At 42.5% G+C, this 23,215-nt stretch overlaps 1 protein-coding gene across 1 annotated transcript in view; it reads left to right on the top strand.

Moving 5' to 3' along the window:
* KCNK6 (potassium two pore domain channel subfamily K member 6) overlaps nucleotides 1-18,688 on the top strand; it is a 30,614-nt gene extending 11,926 nt beyond the window's left edge. The window contains exons 3-4 of the mRNA XM_018562987.1: nucleotides 13,812-14,213; nucleotides 18,462-18,688. Coding sequence (XP_018418489.1) covers nucleotides 13,812-14,213; nucleotides 18,462-18,688 — 629 coding nt within the window. The remainder of the gene's footprint in view (nucleotides 1-13,811; nucleotides 14,214-18,461) is intronic.
* The last annotated feature ends 4,527 nt before the right edge of the window (nucleotides 18,689-23,215 follow it).

Raw genomic sequence — 23,215 nt, forward strand, 5'->3', positions numbered from 1 at the left:
ACCCCCCACCACCAAAAAAAACAGGTTTGCTTTGTTGCCCCCCTTCCCAGCAGCCCATAGTCCCCTATCCTTCACTCCCCCGAAGTGAAGTGAGGATGGTATTTAGCCCCCATTCAAACCTCTGTGATACAACATCACAGAGGTGCCCCAGGGTGCGTTGTGGCATGATGCGGTAGGGAAGCCCATCCCATTCGTTTTGAATAGGCCACCAGGTGCCCCACCCCAGGTGCGCACCTGGTGGCCAGAATAGGTGCCCCAGGGTGCGTTGTGGCATGATGCGGTAGGGCAGCCCATCCCATTCGTTTGAATAGGCCACCTACCGTAGCTAAATTGCAGGCAGAGACATCCAGGTATTTTTTTTATTTTTATCGCATTGCACCACATCACATGGTAATAAGTGATCATGCAAAGTGGTGTGAAACGACGCACATGCGATGGCTAGGTGCGTTGGGTGCCATTTAGAAATAATGCCACTGCAGCGCACCTATCATGCCATGCGGGATCACTTGCGGCATTGCACGCACTGCTGCATCGCAAAGATGTCAACGGAGCCTGAAATACATAAAAACTGAACTCCTCTATTTTACCCTATGTGGATGGAACTGTGTGGCCAAAGTCATAGGGGTGGCATGTTAAAAAATGTACTGCGGATCTAATAATATTAAAATCTGGCCCTAATATAGAAGCTCGGCAGGTCTCTGACACCAGTAGATCACTGTTATTAGTGTGTAATCAGTTAACTTGCTTTATGCAAATTTGCTGGTTGCTTTACTTTAATCAGTAATCCCAGAATGTAATGTTTGTTGTTGGAAAAGACTCACCCTTGTGACATTGCCTCCACCCGTCACAGATCAACCCCGTTCTTGTACCAGTCACAGTGCAGGTCAGGTTAAGTGTGTCACAAGCAGAAAGGCAGTGAGCAGGATTCTATAACACCTCTACTCTGGTTACATATGGAAAATAGAGTAAACAAAATAAATCTACAGCATAGGACTTCATAATCCCATGCCTGTTCCTCCTAGGGACAAAGAAATACAAAGATCTGTGTGCAAACATCTTCCTGTGCAAACAGCTGAGCTTCAATATCTTACAGCAAATAACCTGACACACTTCATGAGAACGTCCTCATGGTGGCAGAAACTGGTGTGATTTAAATTATAGTGACTTGGGTAGTGAATCCTTCTCTGGACCAGGGAACATTAATCCTCAGAACATAATAATGGGACAGAATAGTCCAGAGAGTACTAATGATTGTGACATAAGGGGTGAGGCTCTTCCTAGGACCAGAACCAGAACGTAACAATATAACAATGACAGCAACACAATAATGGATCAGTCCTTCCTAGGGTATAAGTATAATAATAAGTCACTTGATAATGAGCCATTCCTTCCTATAGGATTAGAGAGTAATAATTGCAGTGACCTGGTGTTGGGTCATGGGTAGAATGTGTCACCAGCACACCATGAAACTTATTTCCAAAGTTGAATCATTTTATATAAAGATCACATCAAAGTGCAACTTTTAGGAGCCGTGCAGGACCCCTTTTTATCATCATATGCCTGAAGTGGTCCTGCGTAGCTCCAAAATGTTTCATTAAGATGTGATTCAGTGGCGTCACAAGGTGGGTGCAGCCTGCATCCGGGTGACACCATTGGAGGGGGTGACACCAAAATGACTCAGTCATTTTGGTGTCATCCCCATTAAAAAGTCGGGCACTTGGTCATGGACCGAGAGCCCAACAGTGTCGGGAGTGAGGAGGGGATCCGGCGGCATACCTCATCCCGGCGGGTGAACATCCACTCCTCTCTCTGCCGACATCAATTAGGTGACCGTGCATGCGTGATATGATGTCACGTGCATGTCCGATGACGTCACTGCGGGTGTGACCCGGTCCCCACTCCGGGGGACACCCCTGATGCGATTTTTGCACTTTGATGTTATTTTTGAAATACACTTGAACTTTTTTGATGCCTTCAAATGTGTGCTAGTGACCCATTCTACTTCTAACATGTCTTATGCCAATATCAGTGCGGAGTCACTAAAGCACCCTAACCCTACATGGTCAATTCCAATGTGAAATGGGTATATTTGATGAGTCTGGTAATCAGTCAACCTTTCAATGGTGACATGTACGGATCGTTTCCCTAAACCAGAGGTTACGGATAACATAACTAGGCATGAGTGGAATACTTTTGGCAAAATTGATTTTGTCATCAGCTATTTTTTTTTTTTCAGAATTGGAAATGGTCACTTTTGCGTAATGAGCTTCCTAGTCCTACTTTTCTTTTTTTTTTTTTAAATCTTCTTTTGGGATGGGGGGAATGGTATATTTTGGGTAGTCAGGGACACCTTGAAGGAACTTCTATAACCCAGAGAAGCCATTTAATGCCCATTGCACCCTTAAAAATCACCACAAACCACCCTCATTTTACCTTTCCCTATTAACTCCAATGCATTTAGCCACAATCAGGTAAATTACAACTCAATCTGTAATTATAACAGGTTAGCTTCTCCTAGGTTTAGACTTTATTCATGATGGCAGCATTTTAATTTGACAGTTATCTGTTGCTACTGCGTTCGTGCACAGATTGTCCTGTGTTTACTGTATGTAATAAGAAATATAATGGACTTGAGTCACAGAAATGTTGATTCCTGCTATTGCGTTCAGTTACCTCAAACTATAATTAAATGTGTTTAACCAGTTACACCCAGACTTGGGATTCAGTATCGGCTCCTGGAAAAAATTAAGTAGTGTGGTACATTGTAACATTCTGACCATCCCTGTTTATCAAAATAAAGGTAATAAAGGATACACTGTTTCCAGTAGCCAATGCCACATTGTTGCCTTATGACAGGAAATTGTTTGACTACAAAACACCTCCTAATTTCTTCATCTCTTTGACAAAAGGGGGAACTGTAGTGCCCAGAAAAGAACTGGGCAGGGCTGATATGACTGACACTAGAGCTGGCCATAAACCTCCCCATTCGATTAAGATTATTTTTTGATTGTTGCCCAAAAATTCTTGGCTTAACGGAGAACTATGAGGTGAGTGCTTTTCACTCACCTCATAGTTCTAGCCGACCTGTGACAATGAGACTGTCACAGGTCGGCTCAGTAGATCGGGAGGTGAGCGAACACATACCGGGTTCGCTCACCTCTCGATCCTGTCACGGCTCTCTGCCGTGACAGGGGGAGGGGCTGGATTCCCCTCTCCCCGCTCCGATCCGCCAGCGCTGACTGGCGGAACGGACGGGGTAGGGGGCGGGTACAGCTGGCTCTGCCTCTAGATAGGCAGAGCCAGCTGTCACTCACGCAGCTGGGCGGATCCCGTCGTCTAAGTCGGGATCCGCTCTGGCTGTGGCGTCTCAGTATACCGCGAGCAGTAGCTCGCGGTATACTGTGGCATCTCAGTATACCGCGAGCTGTAGCTTACGGTATACTGAGCTTAGGGTAACGGGAGGACGCTAGTTTGTGTCCTCCCGTTACCCTAAGGAGAACTATGGGGAAAAACACTGCCCCCATAGTTCTCCTTTAACAGTGACTGCAGCCAAACAGTTTGGTGCCACTGTCATAGCAATAGCCTAGTGAGGGTGGGGTGGGGTTGGGGAGTGTAGCCCAATTCACACTATTTGCTGTGTATTGGAGAATCCATTGGATTTTTTTTTTTTGTTTTGTTCAGCCTGCAGGCAAAAAGAAAATAAATCTTCTAGTGTGCAGCCAGCTTTAGAGTTTTCGGTTCAGCAAGGGCAATGGGTGTACAAGAGGTTACAAGCTTACTGGATTTTTGAGAGACTCAACAGGTATTTTATTCAATTTAACTGTATATTTTACAGATAAAAGTCAGCTAACAGAAGTTCATTCTTGGGGTTTACATACACTTTAAACTTAAAATGGCAAATGTGGTTGATGTGATTAATTGATATGCACATATTAGCCAAGTTTGTTAAGATTCTTCTTTTTAGAGAGCCTATATTATGAGCTGTGACTCTTAGCTGGGTCCAATCTTGGCTGTCTATCATTGTGAAGATTGTGATGGGTGCCGACCTTAAGTGTACCCTGATTTCTGGCCCACCTCCCCAGCTAAATGCAGCTTTTGTTCTTGGCTGGGAGCCCACCATTACTAGGTCAGCAGCCTGTTCAGATTGTAAACATGTTATGTCATGGTAAAAGCTGCAGGGTTATTGCAGCTGATAATCCATCCTTGTGATATACAAGCCGGTCCTTGTTTACATGTTTATTATGTGTTAGGGAATTAGTATGGTGCTCAGTAAATCTAGAGCAGGGGTAGGCAACCTTGGCACTCCAGCTGTTGTGGAACTACAAGTCCCATGAGGCGATGCATGACACAGGGCATGACTGAATGATGGAATTTGTAGTTTCAGCACAGCTGAAGTACCAAAAGCTCAAAGGGGATTTTCAGAAAGACTGGAAGGTCCTTTCGGTTTTGGACCCCTACCTGTAGTGACACATAGGTCTTCCCTTGTACAGATGATGAGTTCTCTCAGAACAAAGACCTGCACTTACAGAGTTCACTTTTAGCACGACCTGTTGGGGAAATCTGGTATTGAGCTATAATTTTATTGTGAGCTCGTAAGAAGAAAGACTGACGAGTGATGTGGTATAATGACACTTTAGGATGCTGGCTCCTGCCTTCACTTCACTCTTCACAGCCCCAATCTGCCAGTCAGGCCCACCCCATAATCCAATGCTAACATTGACTTTCTACAAACTGTTATGTTTGTATAGAACTTCAGATTTGCCACGTAAGCCTGCATTGGGGAAGGCAATGGGGAATATTCATGGGTGGCCGAGTCCTGAGAATACTGGGATTTGGACATGGTTTTGGTGGCACGCAACCTATGGTGCCTGCTTCACTGCTTTACTCTTACTTTGCAATCTTTGAAATACTGATATATTCTGTATATTTAGTATAGGAATTATGTTTTTGTAGTGGACTTCAGTTTGCCAATGTCATCAAACAAGAGCATAACAATGGTTCCTTTTTTGTTTACTAGGAAGATGTAGGAGGTGAGGTTCCCTTCCAGTTACTGCACAGAAAGTCCCATTCAGAGAGGGGGTTTCAATTCTATAGGGAACTGAAGGGGCAATGATACCATCATGCCTGTCAAGGGTCCAGGTGCTTTCAGTGATGAGGGAGTATGGAGCCGATTAGGTGACATAGAAGACTTCAACTTAACGGAAGTGACAAAATTACAGGCCACAAGCCTAACATCCTTAGTCTTCTATGTCACAAAAAATAACACTTTTTATGGATTTCCTACATGCCACCAAGAACTTTTAAATGGATTCCGAGGACAGTTGATCAATGACACTGAGTTTTTTATGAAAGGGGGACACTTGATGTGAAAGGGGAAAGCTCTGATGTGTAGGGGACTCCTAATGTAAAGGAGGGAACCCCGCTTTTTTGCGTTTTTGCATGGGTTTTTACATTTTAGGCTGCATAGTTTTAACGGGTGTTGTGGCTGAAAAAAGTTTGAGAAACGCTGATTTAGGCAACTGGTGCACAGCGTCCACAAATTATGTGTAATATACTGTATACACCCAAAGAGTCCTGCTGCATATGCAAACTTATTAAGATCTTGATCAAACATCTGTGTCTTCCTAGACGCCTCCTACCTCAACCCCCCCACCCCCCCCCATGTCTCTGTGTTCAGTGTATTAAATAGAGAAGCCAGTGTTACTGTGTTTAATTACCCAGAGAGGATTACAGGAGAAAAGTACACAGAGAAGATTAAAGGAAAGAGGATAATGAATGTAATTCAGTTTAGAGATCACTCAATGGGGTTAGGCCTTCAGTAAAGCTGGCCATTGTCTGCCTATCATGGTATAATATACATTGCTACAAGTGTGTGAGTGAGTGGGTGGGCAAGAAGAAATGATTGTCCTGTTGCCTATGCAGTACCCCTGGTATAGGATTGATGAAAACCTAATCGCACCTTTTATTGAATTTGCACCACCATTTTTTTTTTTTTTTTTCTTCAAGACTTCTCTTATACTACTTTCTTTTTCAAGATTTTCATTCCACATGCTATCGGACACCTACCAACTGACCATCCACACATTTTAATGGACCTAGAAAATCCATCCTTTCTTGTGTAATCTGATTTATGACATATCTCCCCCATCACCAAGACCTGTAATGGTCTAAGGGTTCCCACAGACTTGAGGCAGCGGTTGGAAGATCATCTGTTATAATCATGCATGTTCATGTTGGCTGAATGTGCTCAGTCATTTAGAGATATCATTTGCGCAGGGCTGTAAACAGATGTATTGAAAGATATTCATCTCAGGTGTATGGGTACCTTAAATTGTACCATCTTTTTAACTCCCTTGGAAGATACTGGCGACATAATGGATAACGTGATCTCTGAGACTCTTCCCGACCCCTCTCTGTCTACCCTTCTCCTGGTTCTGTTTCCTCCATGCTAATATGTAAGGTATAAATACTAGAAGACTATTTCAAGTTTCTATTTCACTGCAAATGAAGCATTCAGTGCAGTATTATTTGTTAAGCTGACGGCAGTGTGTAAATATTTCCATGATGGCAACAAGCAGACTGAATGCAGCTACACTGCCAAGTGTTTCCTAGACGCAGGGGAATTCTGCATTCCAGAATGACTATGTTCTTAAAGGGGATGACCAGATAAATAGAAATACCCAGATTTGACCCCCGCAAACATATGGATTTTTTTTAAATGCTTGTTTATGTAGTTGGAGAATCAATTACAGAATAGGAAAACACTGCATCAGTGTTTCACGGGTTAAGCATGCCTATAAATTGATGCCCCTTTGTTATTATTGCCTTGGATATATTTGTACATGCAAAAAAGTACTGTACATTCATAATACTGACGTATGAATACATTAATATACAAGACAAAAATTTTTTAAAACTGTTACTTCTCCCTTTTTAATTCAGTTGCCTCTTTCCTGTTCTTCTTACAGTATTGTTCTTATAACTGTATTCCATTGTAATGTGTGATGTGACATTACTGTACTAGTATTCTTTTTTTATGTACATCCCACATTTTATTTGGTTTTGTACATGCTCCTTACTTTAAATTGTATTCCTAAAACTTTCCTAAAGCAGAACTAAACCCATTGATTTAACCATTTCCCAGAACATTGAAATTTTCCATAAATGTTTTCTATTCTTTAAAGTGAACTCCAGGAATAGGAAAAAAATACGCTTGCACTAGGGCCCCCAACACTGCAAGGGTAAATGATCGTTTCTTTGGCTAGGGTACCAGGAAAAAGCACTTTTACTTACCTTATCCCTCGTGCCCCTGGACGCAGGCGCTCACTTCTTCTTTCTGACGCTCCAGGTTGTGAGCAGGCCCTCGGCGGCCCCACTTACAATGCAGGATGGTCCTGTATTGTATACTCTATGAGGACTTAACATCTTCAAATGCTGGCTGGAGCGGCAAAGAAAAGAGGCCTCAGAGGGCCAGTCGCATGAAAAGAGAAGCCTGCAGGAGTGAGGGATAAGGTATGTAAATGTGCTTTTTTCCGGTACTTATTTAAAATGAGCATTTAACCATTGCAGTGCGGGATGAGCACCACTGCAAGGGTCGTTTTTTTGTTTTTTTTCCTTTTTCCGGAGTTCTGCATTATTCACACATTAATCGCATGTACAAGCGCAAAATAAGCAATGTGGCAACCTTGACAGTTGGCATGCCTTAAAAGTAACTGTTTTGGTGGGTCAAGTTCTGCTTTAAGCTTGGTTTCTCTCCAACAGTATTATGTTTATTATATTATATTTTTTTGCCATCAGTTTTAACAGTGCTCTTACTTAAAGTGGACCTTTACCCATGCCTTTAAAATAACAACAAACACACCTTTTAGAAATGTTTAGTAATGACAATCTACAAACACATACTTCTAGATAATTGCCGGCTTTGTATTCTTTCCATACCTTACTTCTCTTTTCTTCCCCAGTCTTCTGACAGTGGCCATGTTTACTAAGGGCAGATTAAATGATCTCCTATTACTTCCTGGATTTCTGGCACGTGTGACTAGACATGTGACTAGGACATGTGACCATGCACATCATCCCAGGGGAGGAAATGCCTTTTCCTGAGATCTCCCGAGATTACAGATGAGATTTACCAGCAATGCTCTGCTGATGACAAGGCAATCCCAGTGTGCATTGCTTTGGCAAACGGAAGTCATTTTGCCCTTTCAAAGCAGGAAGTGAATGCTCTGCAATTGTAGGTAATTCACAATCACAGCATTTCACACCTGAAATGTCTGTTATTATTAATCATCATACAGAGAGGGATGCATTGGTAGAATCTGATTTTTCAGTGTAACGGTCCGCTTTAAATCCCCACATTTTGTCACTTTCACAGCAAAGTCATCTTAGTACAGCAGGGATGCAACATTAGGTTTCCAACTAAAGAGGTATTTAATATGGCAGTACACAGTGCAGTGCCTATGTGCCAATGTAGACCACCATAGCAGCCAGTCAGATTTCAGCTTGGTAAGCAGATCATTTAAGAGATGAAATCTGGTTTCTAGGGATTACTGCACTTAGCATTGCATTATTAGAGAGTTCCTAACTCTTACAATACATTTGTTTCAATATACTGAAATTATAGCCTATGAATGCTGTCACAGCCTCTACTTGGTGTTTGAGGCTTGAGCTCTGTGGATGGTTTGGACCAATGGCATTAAAAAAGAAAGCAGGCAGTGCTGGGTTATCCTATGAGAACATATATGTCCTACAAACCAAGTGTAATAGTTTATGTAGCACTTTCTTTGAGCTCTCTACAGCCTTACCCACAGGCATTTAACTGAATCTAATTACTATATTTTCTACAGAAGAAAATGTAATATAGTGTGCTTCCATTACACTTTGTTTGTAGGACATATGTTCTCAAAGGATAACCCGGCACTGCCTTCTTTCTTTTTTTAAAGCCTCTAACTGAAAATGCATATGGCTGCCTATAAACCAACAGGCAGGGAGTGGGGAAGTCACTCCTCTGAATCATTTAGTTATGTCTTTGAGAATATAGCTAAACAGCAGAAGATCAAATAAACCAGGCTCTTTACAGGATAGCAGGAAAATAACTCAGCAAAAATGGTGAAGAACTGCCTTAAAGGAGAACTGAGGTGAGTGCTTTTCACTCACCTCATAGTTCTAGCCGACCTGTGACAATGAGACTGTCACAGGTCGGCTCAGTAGATCGGGAAGTGAGCGAACACATACCGTCGTTCGCTCACTTCTCGATCTCTAGATAGGCAGAGCCAGCTGTCAGTCTAGCAGCTGGGCGGATCCAGACTAATTGTCGGGATCCGCTTCAGCTGCGGCGTCTCAGTATACCGTGAGCTGTGACCAGTGTAGTTTGGATAGATGCTCGTAGTGACCGCCACAGTTGCGCCGTGCAAAAACCTCAGAGATGTGAAGATAGGGCACCAGCACTCATCACTGTGATGCCATGAGGAAAGGACCCGGCGTGGCCCCGAAATGTTGGCTATTTTGACCTATGTGACGTTATTGGCAATAAACAATATTTTCTTTGCATTTTGGAGTGCTGGTGACCTATCTTCGCATCTCTGGGTTGATGGGCAAGTTCTGAATGTCCTGAATGTTTGTTTGATTAGCCAATCTTACCATTGGAATGTCAGAAATATTCAAGGCGTGGTTGTATTAACACTTGGGTTGGCGTAACACCCAATTTTCTGGTTTGAAAAGATCTAGCCTTTGATGTCAGCCGACTTCTTACTACCTATATACTGACAACAAGCTCACTTCTGTGATGGACTAAATGTGAGCTTGTAGTCCCATCACAAGAGCGAGTTTGGAGGGTGGCTACTTTACAACACACACAGGGACCATAAGGAACAAAAGTAGCCACCCTCCAGAAGGAAGGACAGTGTCAGCACCAATTCAGAGATGATTTGAGGATCTACAGCCGAGTGATACACAAATAAGATACATTTTGTTAATAGTGAAGGTACTTGAATTCCTTTTTTAAGACTTAACTCCTGATTTTAGCGTCACTTTAATGTCAAGTACACTGATGACATCTGAGGGTCTGATTGTGTCACATGGATGGATATTGATATTGCTGGCAGTTACAAAGTTGACAGACATTTCAGTTCTGCATGTGCTCAGATAGCATCTCCAGTCATTAGCTGCCCTGGACAGACTGGATTGGCTGGCTTCAAAAATATTTAAGTCAAAGAAACAGTATTGTGAGTGTTCATTCTCCTGCTAAGACAGGAAGGGTGTTACTGGCAGGATCGCCAGGTGAAAATAAAGGGGGGGGGGCCTAAAAACTATTGCAGCCACCACATCTATTATACTGGTAAACGGCAATATATAACATTTTTGACCTTGGGTTTAGATACACTTTAGGAGCCCTCTGATATTTGCTGGATAATAAAACATTAAAAAAAAAAGTTTCCCCCCTGAAACTACTGAAATAAAATAAATGCAATTGAAGCAGGCAGCATTTCAACATAGCAATACAATCCATGCTGTAAGATCGATCCTGAAAAAAAACTTAGGATCGTTGTCATGTTGGAAGGTAAACCTTCGGCCCAGTCTGATGTCCTGAGTACCGTGAAACAGGTTTTCATTGAGGATATATCTGTACTGTACTCCATTCAGCTTCCCCTCACCCCTAACCAGTCTCCCAGTCCCCGCTACTGAAAAACACCCCCACAGCATGATGTCACCACCGCCATGCTTCACTGTTGGGATAGTATTGGGCAGGTGATGAGCGGTGTCTGGTTTCCTCCAGACATAATGTTTAGAATTGAGGCCAAACAGTTCAATCTTCATTTCATCAGACCAGAGGTTCATTTCATCAGACCTTTAGGTGCTTTTTTGCAAACTCCAAGCAGGCTTTCATGTGTTTTGCAATGAGGAGGGGCTTTCTTCTTGCCACTCTGCCAAAAAGGCCAGATCAGTGAGGATTGTCCTTCTGGAACTTTGTCCCATCTCCACACAGGGTCTCTGGAGTGAGCATTGGGTTCTTGGTCACCTTTCTTACTAAGGCCCTTCTCCCCCGATTGCTCAGTTTGGCGGGGTGACCAGCTCTTGGAAGAGTCCTGGTTGTGCCAAACTTCTCCTATTTGAGAATGATGGAGGCCGCTGTGCTCTTGGGGACCTTCAGTGCAGCAGAATTTTTTTTTTGTCTTCCCCAGATCTGTGCCTTGCAATAATCCTGTCTCTGAGCTCTGTAAGGCAGTTCCTTTTAACCTAATGGCTTTTGCTCTGATACAGTATGCTTTGTCAGCTGTGAGGCCTTCTATAGAGAGGTGTGTGTGCCTTTCCAAATCATGTCCAATCAATTTAATTTACCACAGGTGGACTCCAATCAAGGTGTAGAAACATCTCAGCGAATGATCAAGAGAAATGGGAGGCTCCTGTGCTGTTGCAAAGGGTGTGAATACTTAAATTTCAAGTGTTGCTGCAAAGGGTGTGAATACTTATGCCAATGTCATATTTCAGTTTTTTCTTATGCATTTACAAACATTTCTAAAATTCTGTTTTCACTTTGTCATTATGGGGTTCTGAGAATTTAAGCAACTGTTGTATCAGGCTGCAACATAACAAAATTCAAAAACGTGAAGGGGTTCTGAATACTTCTGAATGCACTGTATATATAACAAATCTATATTATATAATGTATATACACACAGGGATCCCAACCTGAAATAAGTAATTTCAGGGATGTGTCCCATTCACACCACCATGAGGGTGTGATGGGCTGGTGCTGTGATAAAAAGCAAACATGCTGCATTTTATCGCAATGCACTGGATCCCAACAGGGATCTGAATGGATTGTACACTTCACATGAAGTTGAAAAAAATATGTAAACTGTAACCGCTCCGGCTTTGAGTGATCCAACACAGTATTTCAGATGGGGACGGACTAGTGTGTAGACTAGCTGATTAATCGGATTGTGGGATATTCAGAAAACTCATTAAGATGTTACATCTGTAAGATACCATTGAAGTTGTGGTGTCTTGTGACTGTATGCCATGCATCCCGCTCATATCTCAGAATAGACCTGAAATGCAGAAAACATTGGGGCTCACATACCTTCAAGTGCACCTATTAGTTTGAAAAATGTGAAGTTTGGGGTGATGCCGTATCAGTTCTTACAGCATTGCATTGTTCTTCTTTTTTTTTTTTTTAAACTAATTTTTAATGTTTATTCATGAAAACAGAATGAAATCTTCTGGCATTATGTGAGTTGGATATTCATCAGTTTCACCTCCTGCATGGTGCAGATGTCGGCAGATAAGGCTGAACTGACTGGTGGAAAGTCAGTTTGTATTTGTGCTGCTTAACATTTTGTCTTCACCGCAAATGAGGAAACTGATGGCCTGATTGTATGTTCAGCCCCCGTACCTGCTGACTAGCCCAAAACATGTCAGAGAGAGAGCGAACCAGCTAAATCGGTTTGTCTGACTAGGTCAAGGATCCAACCTTTCCCTCTATTGGTAAATAGTTCAGAGGAGAATATTGCACAGCAGCATATTTTAGTCTTCAATTTGTGACTTGCAACCTCCACCCTAACACAAAAGTATTTCACAGCAGCATAGCCTTGGGGTAATATATGATGAATAATTGGCCATATATGTTTATCTATGATATATGTCAAAAGGTTAACCATTGACCCCTATGGGATGTAGTGTTTCTTTAGGTGCCCATACACTGCACGAATATTGTGCGATAATCGCGGGTAATCCCACAATTGTACGGTAATCGTGCAGTGTGAAGGAAGGCGTGCGGCCATTTCTACTGTACGGTCGCACGTCTTTTGTCTAAGGAGCATGCTAGAAAACCAGCCAAAAATCTTACGATTTTCGGCTGGTTTGAATGATGCTCGGGAGACAAATGCTGAACGGGTCAGTGTGCGCACGAGCACACTGCCCGTTCAGCATTGCGGTCATCGGAAGCCCTCCCCTCAGGGGGGCGGGCTTGCGATGATCGCAAGTACGATCTGCCTGTCCAAGATGGGCAGATCGTATGTTTTTTAATTACTTTACAACCATCCACAGACTAAGGTCTTGCGATGGTTGTAAAGTGTATTGCCACCTTTATGCAGTGTACCGCAACACGCATTGAGGGGAATTACTAAAATGTGTCTGAGACAAGTTCTGTCTCAACTAGTAACATCCAATCAGGTGCCATCTTTCATTTATTCCACACAGATTACAAATGAAAATGTAAAAGTTGATTGGCTATGCTCTGGTTATACAGCTTGTCTTAGACCCTTTTTGTACATTACCCTAATGTGTTTGGTGCAGTACAACTCTGCTGCATTCTGGAGAATATAACAGCAACACACTAACACGTGCATGGTGTGCTACCACAATGTAGTAGTGTGAACGAGCCCTTACAGGAAAAGTCAAGCGTTGCATAATAGTTCAGAAGCCTATATAATTGGAGCTATTGATTGTCTTGTCATGCAGCTTTCACTGAAGGTAACCTCCTAATTATGCATTTTTTATAATTTGATTTGTTTGTATTGTCCGGGCTTGTTCAAGGTTTACTTTACCAACTCCTGAGATGAGTTCAGTACAGGAGGCCACACATTTAATGTTTTTTCATCATTCAGCCATGCTCAAATGAGGCAATCTTCCCCACCTGCCCTTGAGGGCTTACAATCTAACACAGGGAAATGTCCATGTATTGCAGAGATGTATGGATTTTGTTTGCTCTGATGTACTTTTAAAATGAGTAATAAAGATGAAAATAATGTTCTACAGCTCGGCCAATGGTATACAGCAATAATCAACCTCTCTGTGTGTTTTCTTTTCAGGTTATGGTTATACCACACCCCTGACGGACTCTGGGAAAGCTTTCTGTATCTTCTATGCTCTTGTTGGCGTCCCTTTCACCATGCTGGTCCTCAGTGCTGCCGTCCAGCGCCTCATGGCCACCTTCACCTACAGGCCCATCCATTACTTTCAGCTTCAAAAAGGCTTTGACCGGAAGAAAGTGACCATGGTTCACTTCATCGTTATAAGTGTGTCGGTGGGGATTCTGTTTCTTTTTGTTCCTGCCACCATATTCAATGTCATAGAAAGTTCCTGGAGTTTCCTGGATGCCTTCTACTTCTGTTTTATATCCTTGTGCACTATCGGTCTTGGAGACTACGTCCCGGGGGAGCAGAAGTATCAGTGGTTGAGACAACTCTACAAAGTGTCTGTAAAAATGTATAGTCAATCTATTTAAAATAATAATTGCTAATTAAAGTGTAAGTTCCACCAAATATAAATAAAAGAAAATGATTCCGCTATGTAAAAAGATATACATTTTTAAATGCAGCTATAAATGCATGAATCTGCCTTTTATACTATCCTCCTGTGATTCTCTACACAGCCTCAGAGGGGTATGTGCAGACCTTGGGCCTCAGCCATGTTCTGTTCATCCAAGTCAATCTAGAGCTAAAACTTTTTCAAGTTTCGGATAGAGTAGTGAGTGGTTAAAAACCCTGTCAGGTCCAATCTAGGGAGGTTCACCTTCTCGATTTGTCCTGGTGGCCACTTTCACTGGGACACAAAGTGAGAGAAAAGCCAAAATTGTCACCATAACAGGAAAAGAGGAGAAATCTTCCAAGGGGAGAAATTTGCATTTGGGAGAAATTTCTAATGTGTCTATAAGACAGGAACTGAATGGAAATTTCTCCAAATGGACGCAAACTGCAAAAAACAAAAAAAAAACACCTGATGGGTAAGTTCACTTTTGTCACGGAAACTCTGTATGAGTTCCACCGCTCCTTCCAATTTTTTAGACGAGGGGTGGGCAACTCTGGTCTTCCAGCTGTGTTTTAATTAGAAATACCAACGGGCCTCTGCCCCTGAGAGTCATGCTTGTAATGGTCAGTCTTGCAATGCCTCATGGGACATGTAGTTTCACAACAGTTGGGGGGGGGTTTAGGCCCTTCTATGGTGGGAAGGCCACCTTGTATCTCTCATTCATCCCTATAGATCCTGTAATTTTACCTTCACACTGCAGCATTGTGCCCAGCAGAAAAATTTATAAAAACACTGCCCAGCTTGGCCAGTGGGGAGGTGTACCATGCTACATATGAGCTCTGTGTGGGGGCATCATAGATGGAAAGGGTTGGGCAACCTATACTGGGTTTTTATGGCAAAAGTGTACTAGGTCTTAGGATGATAAATCTCCCACTAGGAACAAAACACAATATGGTCAGTTCACAAAGCTAAAACACCAGGCCATACCAGTAGAATTTCATGCAAAACTATTTTTCAGAACGTATGTTCGATTTTGTAATAGTTAATGGGGTCAAATCAACAATCGTCGACCATAGTGATCAAAACACATAGAAGAAGCAGGATGGAAAATTGTTCTCAAACAAAATTCTAGCAGTGAATCTGGTTTTCATTATGTAAACGCCATTCATTCCAAAATCAAATGTTAAAATGAAATGGAATTTTGAATGACATTTGGCAAATCTCTGATGGTATTATCAAATGATTTTTGCTTGAATGTTCTTGCAATGATCTGCCAGTGTATGGCCAGCTTTACTTTAAGGGCTAGTTCACACCAGCCACAGTGCATTCCGGCCCGATTCTGGTCGGAACGCACTGGACCGCATCCCGGTTGGCTCACTTTGTTTTGGGCGGGAGGGGCATGGAGGTGTATTGAAGTCAATGGCATCGCTGCCACGCCCTTTGGCCGCAGAGCGATCGGCCGCACCCTAACACATGGCACGTCAATGGCTGCGTTCCGGTCCAGTGCGGTCAGAAAAAATGTTGCATGCACTATTTTTTTTTTCTGACCACATCAGACTGCAATACAGGCATTGATGTGCCACGCGTTCTGGTCCAGCCGATCGCACTGCGGCCGGGGGACGTGGCTGCGCTGCCATTGACTTCAATACACCGCCATGCCCCCCCGGCCGAGATACAATTCAGTGCGTTAGGATTATTTTCAGCTGAATCCAATGTGATTTGAAAATTACAGTCACATGGCTAAATATAAAGATCCTTATCTTTATGTGTTAGCTTTGTGAAGCTGATCGACATTACAAGCTCCCAACATTTGCAGACCTGCTGTGACTTGACTTTGGGAACATTTGCAGTAAGTGGTCCATTGTATAGAAATGATGACTTTTACTCTAAACCTGTGATGAGCTTGATGCCATCACATCTCAGTGAGATGGTGAGATGTAAGCGTCTGTCTTAGGGTGCCCACACACCTTACGATCGTACGATAATCGCGGGAAATCCCGCGATCGTACGATGATCGTAAGGTGTGTGGAAGCCGTGCGACCTCTACTACTGTAAGGTCGCACGACTTTAAACTTACGGACATGTTCGAAAACCCGCCGAGCATCGTACGATGTTCGGCGGGTTTGTGGCATGTCCGTACGAGCTCCGCCGTACGGGCTGGTGTGCGCAAGCGCACACTGCCCGTTCGGCATTGCGGTCATCGGAAGCCCGCCCCTCAGGGGGCGTGGCTTGCGATCATCGCAAGTACGATCTGCCTATGCAACATAGGCAGATCGTACGTTTTTTTAAGTACCTTACAACCATCGCAAGACCAAAGTCTTGCGATGGTTGTAAGGTGTGTGCCCAGCCTTAGATTCATACTTGATGATCGGGTGACTAGGAGGGTTTTGCTCTTCTTGCTTTTAAATCGGCACAATGGAATTACATTTTCCATTGAGGCAGTTTCACTTTCCACTTGCATGCTTCAGACATTTTAGACACAATCAGAAATTCATCTCTAGAAACAGGTGTTGATTTCCCCCTGATAAGCATTGTCACATACTATTGCAGATGCTCTGCCTGAGGGGCTTGTCGTTTTTTTTTTCTCTGTATATATCAGTTAGGCTGGATGTGCTACAGATTTACATATTTTGGCATCCAGTCAGAATGCTAAGAAGGAATGCACGTTTTAGAATGTAGTATAATTGAGACGCATCTTGGAAAAATAAACTGAAATGACCGGAGCCCATATCCGTCTGAGGAATTGGATGTAAATAGACGTGTCCGTTTATATCAGATTACCCCTGGTCCGGCACGAAACTGAACACTGTTCCTTTGTTTTTCCGGACCTAGCCGAAGCTGGGGGGGTACCCAGGTGTAAACGGACGACCATAGACTATAGCATTCGGCATATGACCGGGTCTGTCTGGGAAACTGACAAGCAGACCTAATCGGACCACCAGTGTGAAAGGGGTCTAACGTAATAGAAGTTGCTGCTACCCTGCCCAATCCTAAATATGACCTAAAACCATTACAGGTTCCCTTTGTTCTTCTGAAATGCATCAATAACAAAGCAGTATTGAGAGGTGTTCATGAATCTTGCATTACTTATATCCAAATTAAATTGCTCATTTCACAACTAGATTGGATTGTGTTTTGCTCATTTTTGTCTGAAATGTGACTGCTGTTACTTTGTTATTCACCCACCACCATGCACGTAGTCTTGTTAGTGGAAGATCATACAGTTCATAAAACACACTTGACTGGGTTCCTGAACTGTGTGATATTCTTTGTACCAGACAGATCTCCTCCCTTGGTATAAGCCATTGTGACAGGGAGGGCAGTTGTCCCTTATTCACTTTAGCCAGACTTACTCAGAAGGTCTTTATAGGCTTCATGATTGTTTAAAGCAGGGCTGGACAAATCCCAGGAGCCAGGTCGCCAATGCTCCTTAAAATTCACAACTGGAGCCAAACTTTTGAGGTTTCTGATGGATTGTGTCCATAGAGCTGACTCCTAAAACAAATCCTGCTGGCTCCTGGATTGGACAGACTAGCTCTTACATTCCATATTAATTTACCCACCCCTGGTTCACAGTATATGTAATCCAAATAGTTCAACATTTAATTAAAGCTTTACCATGTTCATATAATTTCTAAAGTCATTTTCTATTTATCTATATCAGCAGCTTTTTTAAAATTAATACTTGGTCATTCTGCCATGAAGGTTCATGTTGAGGCACTTCCTGTTATAGGGTGATGGCGCTTTTCCCCTGTCTCCCAATTGGCTTCTATGTTGTCACCCTTTCACATGCTCGCCTAAGGGACACTGTAAGCAGTCGTGTTGATGCACAATACACAGGCATGTCCATTGTTGTCACCATCCAGAAATCTGTTCTTAGAATTGACATGTATCTACCGCTGTAGTGCATGTTAGATTTTATATATATGTGTGTGTGTGTGTGTGTGTGTGTGTGTGTGTGTGTATACACACACACAATCTATCTAGGGTTTGACAACATAACTATTGCAGCAATTGGCTCCCATTATACCTTGTCTAGCAAGTGCTTTGACTTTGATAAAGTAGTCCCTTTTTATCTTCCTCACTTCTGCTGCTTTAAAAGTTTAAACCATCTTGTATCATTTTTTTTCTTCCCTATTATAATTTGTCCGCCTTGAAGTGATCATTTAAAGAACCTCCCTGATAAAGTTTTGTGTTCTCTCTGCCAACAGTCTACCTCTTTCTTGGTCTTATGGCCATGCTGCTCGTCCTTCAGACCTTCCACAAAGCGGCGGATCTCCATGGACTCACTGACCTCTTCTACCTCCCTCACCTCCATGACCAGGAAGACCAGGAGCCCATTCTGGAGACCCAGGACTCTACCACTGCCAAGGAGCCTGAGCCTAAGAAACCGTTTAATACAACAACTCAAATTGGTTACTCCTCCATCAATCGATAACCTAAACAGATGAGAGCTGTGGTGCCAACTAGGTTTTTTTAAAAGGACAGTATACTGTTTATAGTGCATTCAATGTTCACTGTCATCCAAACTCTTTGCAATATGACCTGACTGACCTCGTGCCATTGTGCCATCCTGCTTCAGGTTTTGTAGCCCATATAAATGGGTTTTGGTGCCAGTTCCACTTTGGACTGATGTAACTATCACAGAAATGTGAAATATTTTTATACATAAAACATTGACATTTTTAATTGCCATAACTTAGAATGCACGTGATTGGTTTAATTTAATATGAAAAATTCACTTTTTTTTTCAAATAAAGCAGAACTCCAGCAAACAATAACAAGACACAATGAAGAGCCCATTAAAAGATAGAATAATAAAACCAGATTTGCTGTAATCATCTTTAATCCAGAGATTCCCCTGCAATACTTTTTTTCTGTCACCAGATGTTTACAGTCGGATGGCCTACATCATTTAACCCACTTTCTCTGAGCCCAGGTCCTCCTTTACCCACCCAAGGCTGTGACTGGACAATGAAAGGAGAAGAAGCACACTGATGCGTTCATCTCTCTGTCACTCTGATTTTCTGTCACTCTGATTTTTTCCCCCTATCAGCATTTTTCTTGTCAGCACATAAACTGAATGTCTCCTTGTGCTGCGTTTTTAGTCTCACACTAAAGCTCTGCTGTACAGGGACTGCAAGAGGCTGATACCAGGTCAAATCCAAAATTACTTACAAAAAGAAGAGAGATTGCAGAGCTGCATTTATTTGTGTCTTCCGTATTTGCCAGGAGTTCAGCTTTACTGAAATTATCATAGTAATCTTAACATTTATATTTCAACTTATTGTATTCAAGATTGTTATTTTCTGACACAAAAGAGGACTTATTCTATCTGATTTCTTTGAATTATCTTATTATTTAAAGATCCGCACCTTCCAATGTAAGTCTTTCGGACCTGTGCTGAGGGAATGATCACACAGGTACTTAAAGGCTTTTCCCCATAGTTCTCCTTAGGGTAACGGGAGGACACAAACTAGCGTCCTCCCGTCACCCTAAGCTCAGTATACCGTAAGCTACTGCTCGCGGTATACTGAGACGCTGCAGCTGAAACGGATCCCAACAATTATGTCTGGATCCGCCCAGCTGCGTGAGTGACAGCTGACTCTGCCTATCTAGAGGCAGAGCCAGCTGTACCCGCCCCCTCCCCCGTCCGATCTGCCAGTCAGCGCTGGCGGAGCAGGGAGGGGGAAATCCAGCCCCTCCCCTGTCACGGCAGAGGGCTGTGATAGGATCGAGTGGTGACCGAACGCCGGTATGTGTTCGCTCACCTCCCGATCTACTGAGCCGACCTGTGACAGTCTCATTGTCACAGGTCGGCTAGAACTATGAGGTGAGTGAAAAGCTCTCACCTCATAGTTCTCTTAATACAGACATGTATATGATACCTATGTACAAAGTCTACAAACATGACACTGTCTCTGACAGGAAAGGGTCAGCAAGGAGATCGATATACTTAAACAATGAGTCAAAACAACATCTGACAAGTCTCTCTTCTTTTGTTGTATTGAGGACTTGTCTGAATTGAACTTTTTGTTTTCTGCTTGTACAAGAAGACCTAAAGGTGACCATAAAAGTTATATGTGGTAGGCCGGGGTCAAGCATTCTAAATTCTAGAAAGCCATGTGGACATTTGGCCCGAAAATTCAACAACTTTAGGAAATACCATCATCTAAAAAAACATCCAACTTTTCTCTTGGCTTTCCACCATGGGTGTCTGCTGCGGCCTGTGCTGAGGGACTGATCTTGTCCTTAAAACCACACAGGTACCTAATACAGACATGTATTAGATACCTGTGTACAAAGTCATGACATAATCTGACAAGTCTCCATTTTTATGTTGTATTGAGGACTTGTCTGAATTATTGAACTATTTGGTTCCTGCTTATACAATAGGGCCTAAAGGTGACCATAAACGTTATGTGTGGGAGGCTGGGGTCAACTAAATTCTAAGCAATCTTTGCTTTTGGAAGCCACATGGACATTTGGGCCCAGATTAACAGCTGTATAAAATAACTATCCTCTAAAAAAACATCCAAATTTTATTTTTTTCCCCCTTGGGTGTTGACCATGGGTGTCTGCTGTGACCTGTGGTAGTCCATAGATATTGGGATGGTTGCCTGACCCCGACATTTTAGTCGACAATGGGTGTCTACTGCAGCCTGTGGTAGTCAATAGGTATTGAGATGGTTGCCTTGCCCTGACATTTTGGTCGACCATGGGTGTCTACTGCAGCCTGTGGTAGTTCATATATATTTGGATGGTTGCCTGACCCTGACAGTTTGGGCAGGATCAGACATCATACAAGTCACAAAACAAATCAAGAGAAGGAGGAACAATGAGGCGATACAATTGTACTGAATACCATTAAGTGTTGTTTTAGCTCTAGAAACTCTATGAAAAGCCTGGCATGAAACATAAGTAAAATATTTTATTTGAGCTTATTTAGTAAAGCTTTATAAAGAAAAGATCATGTAAAAAGTGTTGTTGTCCAAAGCCACCAACCTGGCTTCAGTTTATTGTGTTCCGATTGGCTGTAATTGTTTACTGCACTTTCTGGATTTGTTTATTTTTTGATATTGGATAATTGTGGTAGTTTTACCACAAAAGAAGGGAATTGTGAGATTATCGTTATTAGTAGCATCTTTACATTCGGTGATCTCCGCAACCAATCTTTGTAAATTTAAGAAATGCCAAAATGTTCAGACATTCCGCAATGTATTTATAAAAGTATGTTGTTTTTTATATTATGTTTTTTTTTATACTTTCCCAGTAATGAAGTGCAAATAGCAAAGAGGATACAGTGACCCAGCAGCACCATTCATAAATCAGTAAGGTCAAATCTGATTAGCAAGCATTTTGTGTCTGTGTAATGCAAAAGCGGAAGAAGGGACTTGTTGTTTATGCTGGGTGAGAATGTACCGGTCACACTGTGGATTTATGAAGATATTAGTGTTGTGTTATATAACATTACAATTAAAAGCATCTGATTTATTTAAAGAAGGACTGAAGCCAAACCTTTTTGTAAAAATGTTTGCCATCGGGTGAGATTTCCCTTTTAATTCCTGTCTAATAGCCACAACAGGAAGTGATGGGCAATCCCCCAAATAGAGAAAAATCTATGGTGGTCAGTAGGGTCACCAGAATAAATGTCCCCATTGGAAAATTCCCATCTAATCCTGTTCTGATGACAACCCAAAATTTGGAATTTTCTCTTACTTTCAGTGATAACGGTCGACAGAACCTGTAGCACGGGTGAATCTCTATAATGGGGACACAGACTGCACTAAAAACCTGACTGGTGTTCTAATCCCTCTCCATATAGGAAATTAAAAAGAAAAGTTTTGGCTTCAGTTGCACTTTAAACAGATACTGATGATGTGTAAAGTACACTATTGCATAGCGACCAATCGGATTTCAACATACCGGAGTCAGGTCATTAACAAAATGTTTTTGATTGGATTCTCCACTGCCTTGTAAAAAAAAAAAAGCTTCTAATGTTTCCTTTTTCCTTTTGCTACTTTACATAATGACCAGTAAGAGATTTACAGTAGGGCAAAGAATGGAATGCAGTCACCCAAAGTAACCAATCAGAGGCCATCTTTCATTGCTCTTTAAGCTCTGAACTGAAATCTGATATGAGGTTTCTCCGTTGCACTGCCTTAGGCCTCATGGGCAGAAAAGAAAATGCAGCTTGTGGAGGAATTAATTTGTTTTATGCATCTGAAAGCAGCGCTATATAAGCCAGTGTGTCCATACACATGTAGCATTTAGATCTGTATTTTAGAGCAGCATTCCGGGGGATATAAGAAAATGCCCCGAACCTGCGTTCAGAGAGAAGCATATGCGTGTATGCACCTAAATTCATTCTAGTGTCTAGAATAAATGGAATATTCCAGCCAATAGAGTTAGTTTATGTGCATACACCTCTAAACAATGTAGGTGCGTAAACACACAGAAGGAACACATAAGTAATATTTATAAGTACAGGCAGTCCCCGAGTTACAAACATCCGACTTACATTCGACCCCTACTTCCAAACGGGGGCTATAACTGCACAGCAGGGGGTCCCAGGATGCAGCCAAAGTGTACCGCGCAGCATTTCAGTAGTGCCCATGAGGAGTGCCCGCTTTTGTGGATCTGGTTCGTAGTACTGTACGTACATTACAGGAAGTTGGCTCTTGTTAGACGTGCAGACGAGGGGTGCCCACCTCTTCTTCCGGGTCACTGTGAGGTTTTTACTGCTGTCTGTATCCTCATTAGGAAGACAACAGGAAGCGAGAGGAAACCTACACCTAGGAAGGGAAATTCACTCCTGTAAGAGTTATCATGGGAAAAAGGGGTCTCCACTGAAGCTTTATCACCAATCCTTGTTTGCACGACAACCCAACATTTTCAAAAGCCAATTGTCACATGGACAGAAAGTGAGGTGAAATCTTTTGAACAGGGCACTCATTTCCTCAAT

Source organism: Nanorana parkeri, unplaced genomic scaffold (genome assembly GCF_000935625.1).
Source record: "Nanorana parkeri isolate BGI_ZX_2015 unplaced genomic scaffold, ASM93562v1 scaffold620, whole genome shotgun sequence".
In the NCBI taxonomy this organism is placed as follows: Eukaryota; Metazoa; Chordata; class Amphibia; order Anura; family Dicroglossidae; genus Nanorana; species Nanorana parkeri.